This window comes from Delphinus delphis, chromosome X (assembly GCF_949987515.2).
Source record: "Delphinus delphis chromosome X, mDelDel1.2, whole genome shotgun sequence".
Lineage (NCBI taxonomy): Eukaryota > Metazoa > Chordata > Mammalia > Artiodactyla > Delphinidae > Delphinus > Delphinus delphis.
Window position 1 is genome coordinate 618748 of NC_082704.1, and position 9441 is coordinate 628188.

The 9441-nt window shown below is 40.4% G+C and overlaps 1 protein-coding gene across 4 annotated transcripts in view; it reads left to right on the plus strand.

Annotated features, from left to right (window-relative positions):
• The window catches only part of TMLHE (trimethyllysine hydroxylase, epsilon), a 66796-nt gene extending 60522 nt beyond the window's left edge, over positions 1-6274 (plus strand). For 2 of the 4 annotated variants that reach the window (XM_060003050.1, XM_060003053.1), the window contains 2 exons: positions 2770-2935; positions 3653-6274. In XM_060003050.1, the coding sequence (XP_059859033.1) occupies positions 2770-2935; positions 3653-3784 (298 nt within the window). In that variant the 3' untranslated portion in view covers positions 3785-6274. Of the gene's footprint in view, positions 1-2769; positions 2984-3652 lie in introns of all 4 variants that reach the window. The other 2 variants (XM_060003051.1, XM_060003052.1) reach the window with 2 other exon arrangements.
• The last annotated feature ends 3167 nt before the right edge of the window (positions 6275-9441 follow it).

A 9441-nucleotide genomic window follows, 5' to 3' on the forward strand; every position in this document is an offset into this window, starting at 1 on the left:
TTTATCAGATAAATCATTTAATCTCAGTTTCATTAAGGTCTGTTTCTGGAGTTTTAGCTGTTCTTTTGTTTATAACATATTCCTCTGTTTCTTCATTTTCCTTGATTCTCTGTGGTTTTTCACACTTCTCTCAGTTTTGACAGAGTGGTCTCATGTAGGAGATGAACCTTATTGTTCAGCCCAGCTCTACCTCTTGATTGTCTCTCAAACCTTTGTGATTGTCTAAGGTGCCTTCTTTGTTTTTAGTGGCTCCTAGTAGTCGAGGGTATGTCAAGACCTGTCAGTGTCCCAAAGGGAAGGATCTCAGTCAGCACAGATGCAGGCTGATTGGAAGCCTCAGACAGCAGTTTTTAAAGTATACAAGTAGACCTCTTTCAGGGAAAGACTGGGAGCTGAGGGCTTCTGCTTGACTTCTTTGCACTAAGCCATGAAGAGATAGCCAGTTAAGAAGTGTTTCTTTGTTTGCTACAGTCCTGTGGATTCTGTAACTCAAACCCCACTGGCTACCAGAGCCATGTGATCAAGGAGGGTGTCCCCTGTGCAGCAGTCACAAAAACCAGGTTACCAAACATGTATACAAGCTCATTCCAGGGAGACACTGGTGACCTGGAGTGGGCCAGAGGAAGAATGTGAAGATGGTGCCCACTGGCCTTTCCCATCTCCAGGGAGGATCACAGTCTGTCCATAGCTGTGTGCTAAATTAGAAGCCTGACCCTCAGGCAGCAGCTTTTAAGGTATGCAAGTAGACCTCTTTTAGGGAAAGTTTGGGATATGAGTGTTTATGTCTGCTGTCTCTGTGGTAGGCCTGGGGGGGGATAGCCACAATAAGTCCTCACAGACCTATTAAGAAGTGTTTCTTTGTTTGGTATAGTCTGTTGGGTCTCATGATTGCAAGCCCCATTTTCTTTCAAAGCTATGTGTTTTGGGGACCCATCCCTCAGGTGGAAGTCTTAAAAGTTGGGACACTAGATGTTGGGTTCAAACCCTTCAATCCTCAGGGAGAAGCTGGGAGTTGTGAGTTTCTACATGATTATATGTCACTGAATCAGGGGTAGGGCCATGGCAAGATTGTCTCAGCCCTTCTTATACATTCTCATTCACCCAATGTGTAGGAGTTGCTCAGTTTCTAGATTTCTTCATAGAGAATTGTTCCCTGTGTAACTGTAGATTTGCTGTGTCCATGGGAGGAGGTGAGTTCAGGAGCCTCCTATATTTCCATCATGGACCAGAACCTCCAGCACTATTTGTAATAGTTACAAACCAGAAATGACTCAAATGTCCATCAACAGAATGGATGAATAAATTGTGGTGGTATAGTCCCACAATAGAATTCTATTCAACATGAAGGATGAATGAACTATTGCCATATAGCACGATGATGATAAATCTCCTGAATATAATGTTAAATGAAAGAAGCCAGGCACAAAAGAGTACATACTGCAGTATTCCATTTATATAAAGTTCTATAAATAAGCAAAACTAATCTTTGCTGACAGAAGTCATGATGGTAGTTATCCTTGGGTGAGGGGAGAGACAATATGGGAAAGGGGGACAGGGAATGTTCTGGGGTTCAGGTAATTATCTATGTATTGACCTGGGTGCTAGTGAAATGGATGTGTTCACATCATGAAAATTCATCAAGCTTATGATCTGTGTACTTTTCTGTATATATAGTGTACTTCAGTAAAAAAAAATTAATTTGCCTTAGGTAAAAAAGAAATCCAATATCTTAGGAAAGCTTTTTCAGTGGCTTCCCACGGTACTTAGAATAAAATCCAAAGTCCTTACCATAGCCTACAGAGCTATACATGATCTGGCCCATGGCTACCCTCCTCCACTTCACTTCTTACCATTATTCCCCTTGGTTACTCAGCTCCAGCCACATGGCCTTCTCACTTGTCTGCAAACATAAAACTACTTTCCACCCTAAGACTTTGTACTTGCTGTTCTCTGCCTGGAACACTCTTCTCTCAGCTTGTCACATTGCTGGTTTCTTATCATACAAGTACCAGCTCAAATGTCACTTCTTTTTTAAAAAAAAAGTCCTTCTCTCAACAATCCTTCTGAAATAGACTTCCCAATATTTTTTTTATCATTTAACACTATTTTTTCCTACATAACATCTGTAACTAGTTATGTATTTGTTACTTGTTCATCATCTATCTTTCTCAATAGAATGTAAAATCCCCAAAGTCTGGGATCATGTCTGCTGTGTTCACCATTATATCTTTAATGCCTGACACACCACCTAGCACATAGCAAGTACTCATGTAAATGTTAGGGTTGAATGAGTGAATCAGTGAAGATTCCTGGGTAAACTCTCTACTAGGCTGTAGCTAGGATTTCTCCCACGAAGGAAAACACCTGAAAAGTTGTAAGTCATCCTATTAAAAAGAAAGCTTTGTTAGTACAAACTCTTGCCAACCTCAGCTTGGTGAGGAGAAAGCTCAGATCTTTCCCCAGTGTTTCTATGAAATTTGGCCAAGGGAATGTTCTTTAGATAAAACATAATATTCTAAGATGGTAGAAACTAGCTAAAACTTTCTTCTATCCCCTATCCTCAGATTTTCCAAAAGAAAACAAAATATGGTCAACAGGCAGTGGAGCTCTTCTCTAAAATCCTGTAGTCATGAGAGAACATTATTATTGTTACCTCATCATGGGACAAGTAATAAGTATAGGGAAAGCTTATGTAAAATTGCTTAATAAGCAACAGATTTCTTTAACATGTGTTTGAGGAGATCTTTCTTTCTCACAATTTCACCTTAGGTACAACAACTATGACCGGGCTGTCATCAATACCGTACCTTATGATGTTGTCCATCGTTGGTATACAGCACACCGGACTCTAACAATAGAGTTGAGGAAACCTGAGAATGAGTTTTGGGTCAAACTAAAGCCTGGCAGGGTGGGTGCCAAACTCGAAAGATGTCAAGTAAGCTCGTTATACTGAAGCAGTGAAGAATGAGTACTTATTGAATATGTGAGTCAAAATGTTGCAAAGGAAAAAGAGAAAAGAGTCCTGGGTGTTGGCCCTGGTCCTACCACTCACTCACCAAATGACCCAGAAGCAGGCTCTCCCCACTGACTCAGTGACTCTATTTGTATGATGAGGGGGTTGAAGGACTCCCTTTACCTTCTCTCTTCCCTGGGACCTTGATTCATTAATTATTTCATCCTCATGTCCCTATGGGCTAAGGGTCCTTCTGGCTTTATGATTCCTTTTTTTTTTTTTTTTTTTTTTGGCTCTTGATATTTCCTCTGGATAAAGAATATCTCTAGCTTAGCATAAGACATAATGAAATAGTTTAACTCTTTGAGAACATATATAATAACAATTAAAGAGAAAGAAAAAAAAGAAACCAATGATCTGGTTTGCTTTGATAAGAGAATAATTAATCAAGAAATAAAAGCTCCTCAAAGTTCAGGGCCTGTAACCTGCTGTTACCTTTGTTACTTCCATTTAGCCTACTACAGAGCTATGTACATCCTAGTTTCCAAATGTTTGTTTAATCTCAAAAGAAAAACACCTCATTGAATGTAACCAGAGAACAACCTAAAGCTTTTATTTTAAATGATCTCTTCTGATTTAGGGTTCCTTTGGTCTGCCCTTGTTCTGAGTGTTTTTTCTCTCTTTTTTTCCCACTCACAGGTCCTATTTATAGACAACTGGCGCGTCCTACATGGCAGGGAATCCTTCACTGGCTACCGCCAACTCTGTGGCTGCTATTTAACAAGGGATGACGTATTAAACACTGCTCGTCTCTTGGGTCTTCAGGCTTAAAATTGACAGCATCGGTATTATGAACACACCTGACAGCCTGGCTACCGGAATTCATATCAGCAGAATAATATTGTGTCAGTACCGACTTCAAATTGTCTCCGTACCTCATCACACAAAACAAAAGCCTCCCCTTTCTCTAACAGGGAAAACCTTGGAGAGAGGCTTCTGAGATAGCCAATGTCAGCCATCTAGTATGGTAGCTTTCTTCCCCAAGTTATAACATGGACTCATTTGGTTTTTGGACCCTTTGATGTAATTGTGGTCAATCTGCCTCAGAAATATAATCACCACATTGACAGAGAAACAATAATAGTCACTAGGTAAAAATTTGTTTCAACAGGATCTGTTAAAAAGAAATGCATTCTCGAAATAACAAAGTCTTAATAGGGCAGAGATTTGCAACATTTTTGGTCTTAAGACACCTAATCACTCTTAAAAGTTATTGAGGGCCCCAAAGAGTGCTTGGATGTGGGTCGTATCTATTGCTACTAATTGTATTAGATATTAAAACTTAGAAATGTTTAAAATTTAAGGACAAAAAAGCACACATCCATCAGCTGTCAGAGAGATGACATCATCGCATGTCGTGTAGCTTCTGGAAAAGTCTTCTGTACATTCATCAGATAATTCGAGTGAAAAAGGCAATTTCTTCTTAATGTTGTTATTAAAAATTGTTTTTAATACACAGACCCACTAAATGGATCTCATGGACTGCTCTAAAGGTGTCTTTAGACCACACTTTGAGAACCAGTGTGCTAGAGGATACCTTGGGACAGTCCTTTACATAGGCCTATGGATTAAAGAGTTTAACTGGAACCCTAAATTTTTCTCTGTGGTCTCCTAGAACTACAGATATTGTAGGACTTGCTTCATATTACAAGCTCAGTGATAAGGTGGGAACTGAATACAGAGTGTTTTATCTTGTGAGAAGAGTTATCTCTATCTAAGTCATCTCTTGAGGAGTAAAACTAAGAAGTCACAATAGCTCCTGTGAAACAAACCCATCAGTTTTGTAATTCCGTGAGGGATAATTGCAGAAAGTTTGTAGACGTTTCTGAGGTTCCATATAGTAATTCACACACACATGCACATGCGTGTGTGCATACACACAAAACAGAGGGTACAGAGGGTTCGTCTCTAAGATTGTTCAGGGAATTCATCACAATCGATAATGTGCCTCCAAAGAACTGGAGATTACTATCCAAACTTGCATTTTGGCTTTTGATGGAATTTAGGATACAATCTGTTTTCCTCCATTTCTGTTAATCGTTTTTTTCCTTTTTTTTCCCCTATCTTAAAATATTATACATGTTAATTGCCAAGATTTGACTGGGTTAAGTATAATACCTTGTTTCTTTTATTTTTTTAATGGCTTTCCTTTATATGTGGAGAGAGAGAAAGGGAAAGGGAGACAGAGATAGAGAGAGACAGAGAGATAGGTGTGAGGTTTATTTTCCCTTGGCTTTCGTTGAAAGCGAAGGTGTACAATAACCACGTTGACTGCTATAAAATGATGAAAGACAGTCCAGGCTAGGATGTGCACGAGAGGAAAAAAGCATCATTAGTGAGGCTAGGAGTCACAAATCAAAGAAAAGTCAGTATTCTGACAGAGAATAGAGCGTAATCTGATGTTTTCAGGAAGTTCCTAGTTCACATTTAATAGTTTATATATTATTTTATTGACCCATCCAGTGCTCCAAAATATGTTCTCAAATATTTCTGCATTTTAATTGTACTATATAGGAATCTTTAGGGGTCTTCCATGAAGTGTGTTTTCCTCTTAGGTCAAAGGATTGATAATTAAGTTCACGTCTTAAAGAGTACACCCTTTAGCAATTAGAATAGAAAAGTAACAACAAAAAGTAACAACATTTTAACATACCGTCTTTTCTCTGTACTATTATGTACGCTTAAAATATGTTACCATTCATTAGTCTTCATCAGGATATTTACCTTTTTAGAAGTTTTACCTAAATTAGCCTTGAAAATTACACTATAACTGAGGTCAGCATTGCTTTATGACAAAGAAAGAACATATTCATGGCCCTGGAGAGATAAGGACACAGATCAATGTTATCCCTTACTGAAGGACTCCCTTTACCTTGTCTCTTCTCTGGGACCTTGATTCATTAATTATTTCATCCTCATGTTCCTAAATTTTCAATCAATACTTTTCTGCAGTGTACTCTCCTCAGAGGAAGAAAGAGGAAAAGGAATTATTTGAGTGTTGGTGATGGTCACTGACAACTTTCTATGTGAGAGATTTCTTTTTCACATCTCTTTCTGGTGTCCCTGAAAATGTAAGCATGGGTGTGTGTCAACCAAGCTCACTGTAGGGTCACTTTTACCTTTTGCTGTAGTGGGATGGGATCAGTAGAGCGTCAAGAGCACAGCACCTAATATGGTGTTATAGCGCCTAACATAATCATTTCCTAATATGGATTTGTTGTAATGAAAATAAATTACTGAATTCTTTTCAAACAAACTCACCAGAAAATATCACATTCTCTGTATGTCTTTTTGTGTTTGGCAGTTAACTGGTGCTGAATTTTGTTCACCTTCATCTAGAGAGACCAAGCATTCAAGTGTGCGCAAACTGAGAGGGGTTTCCTGGGCTGCAGAGCTTATAGTTTTAAAACTGGGAAAGTCCCACACAGGTCATGACTGTTGGTCCTTCCTTCTTGCTGCTAGCTGCATTTTGCTCTTCAGTTTTCTCTTCTTCAGTTTAAAATGAAGGCCTTGGGCTAAGTAGCATCTAAGGGCTGTGCCATTCTGTATTTTGTTTGGCCTCTCATCGCTTAAGTTTTCTTATATGGGTGCAGTAAGGAAAATACCTACCCTACAGGGTTTTGTGACAAATTTCTGATTATTAACTAAGATGTTTGTGGCACATAATAATGACCAATAATAATAGCTAACTTACATAGTGCTTGCTACGTGCCAGACACAGTTCTAAGTGCTTTTAATACCCACAGCAACCCTATCCCCATTTTAGAAATAAACAAATACAGGCAATGAGAGATTAAGTGGCTTACCCAAGATCACATAGCTAAAGAAGTGTCAGAGTTTGGATTAGAACCTTCACAGTCCGGCCACAGAGACAATGCTTTAAAGTAATTTGCCATATTGCTCAATAAATGTTAATTCCTACCCCCCTTTCCCATACTTACACAGTCTAGCTGACCAATCATAGATAATAATCATCTGCACTGTTACAGTGTTTCCCAAAGAATCTTAAAAGAACCATGAGAATATCTACATTTGTTTTGCAAATACTCTGCAAACATCCACAAACACCCCCCCCCACAACTTTCTAAAAACTTTTCTTCACTTTCTCTAATTTTACCTCTTTCAAAGGTGGAACCTTGATGTTAGAAGGAAATCAATCAACCTATTCAGCATATTTCCTTCTTACCACAATCTTGCAAAATACCAGTCAGTTGTTAAGATCAAAAGCACCTTACAGGGCTTCCCTGGTGGCGCAGTGGTTGAAAGTCCGCCTGCCGATGCGGGGGACACGGGTTCGTGCCCCGGTCCGGGAAGATCCCACATGCCGCGGAGTGGCTGGGCCCGTGAGCCATGGCCGCTGAGCCTGCGCGTCCGGAGCCTGTGCTCCGCAACGGGAGAGGCCACGGCAGTGAGAGGCCCGCGTACCGCAAAAAAAAAAAAAAAAAGGACCTTACAGGACCTATTCACATCACTGCCCCAGGAAGCTCTTGGGCATATTGAAGATCCACTCACAGAGCCAGCTGATGGCTCGGCTCAGCTCCTAGTTGTGAGGTCAGCCTGTGTCTGTGTCCTCACCTCTTCAAGGTTGCAGCTCACCAGAGCCAAAGATGCTGGGAGATTTGGTAGTAGCTCTTTTTTTCCTGATTTACATTCAGGGGTTGGTGGGTAATTTCATCCTGCTTCTTGGCTTTAAGCAGTGAGCTTCCATCTTGCTCATAGTTCTTTTAGACACCATTGTTTGCTTCCAGTGCAGCAAAAGCCTGCTGCTTCAGCACAGAGGCAATTATCCTTTTTGTGTGTATGTTGACCATTCCTTTTTTATTTTACCTTTTGATATTTTGCCGTCATTGCTGTGTGTTTGGAGCACAAGGCTAGCCACAGCAGGAACCTACTGCAGTATCTTGAATGGAGATCTTTTCCATATTTTGCTATTATTCTTCCCTGATTCCCTAAACTGAGTTTGCAGACTATGACTGCACACTTTCTTGGTGGATCAGGCTCATCGCTGTCGTGTCTGTTTTTGTGCCAGACTATGAAACAGTATGAGGTCTTAGCTTGATTAACAGAATCCAAGCTTCCTTTCTCGAAAAAACTAATCAAACATCTCTTACAATTGTGATACATGGTCTTAAGCCGTGTGTGTGTGTTATATTGATTAATAGTGGTGTTCTAACTTTTTCTATGTGGGTGGATAAGCATGGTAATTTATCGTGTGCACAAGTGAAGATCACAAGGGTCAATGCTATGCACATCTTTGAAGTCAGTGAAGGCTTTTCTGTATTAGCCCCATCATTATCTATGGTCTACCCTTTGCCCCATTGATGGTGGTTAACTCCCTCCAATTCAGGTCCTCAGTGTCCTCTCACCTTCTGCTTTCTAGCTCCCTCTCTGATACCTTGACTGAGGCAGCATAGTGTTGTAGGAAGAGCATGGACTTGAACCAACCTTGGCTTGAATTCAGCCTCTGTCTCTTACTAGCCTGGCAAATTTTGGGAAGCCACTTTCTCTCCTTGAGCCTCTGTTTCTTAACCTGCAAAATGGGGTAAAAAATGACGTCTATCTGATAAACCTGTGGTAAAGAATGAAATGAGGCCATGTGTATAAAGTGTCTCCCATAGTGAGCAGCACATAATAAACACTCAGTACTTAGTAGTTTATCATTGTCACCAATATCAGTATTTGAACAAATAGCAGAGACCAGGGTTAGCCTCTGTGTTTGATAGAAATCAGCATTCTACTTAGAGAGAAAGAGCAAAGTTATGGGAGTCAGAGCTGGAAAAGTATGTGGAATGCTAAGGGTCAGAGAGAGTAGACAGGTCGTGAATTGCAGGACTACTGGCAAGGCACCTGCACCTCAAGCATGGCCTTTATGGATAGGAAGTTGGTTTTGGGTAGGTGGTCCGGGGGCTGAGAGCTGAAAGAGCAGAAGGGTCATAGAAGAGATCAGAGAGCCTGATGAGAAAAGCTGAGTCTGGAGTGTTTTAGGGAGAGTGGCTTGATAACAAAGATGTGTAGGGTGAATGAGGCAGGCAGGGAGACATCCATGCCTGCAATGATACTTCCACATCTAACTTCACCACCTTCCAAAACCCCACTGAAACTACTATAAAACGATATTTGGAAAGATTAGAAGAGCAGGAAAAGAGACAACTAAGAAGTCCACAAACTAGGAATTGTAAGCCCTTCGTGGGAGAAGCCAGAAAACAACCTGATTTACTAACTCCCCTTTGCTCCTCACAAGAATCTTCAAAGGTTGCAACAGGTAACTCTGAAAGGGGAGGTGAAGGGGGAGTGGGTACCAAACTAACGAGGGTTTTTGAAAAGTAAGAAGTAGATTCTTTTCAAAATCCCTTTCTGTAGTTGATGCCTGCCTGCACTGAGTGTCTGGCCCTTCCCTGCCCTGACAGAAGTCTGAAGTGTTATATTCT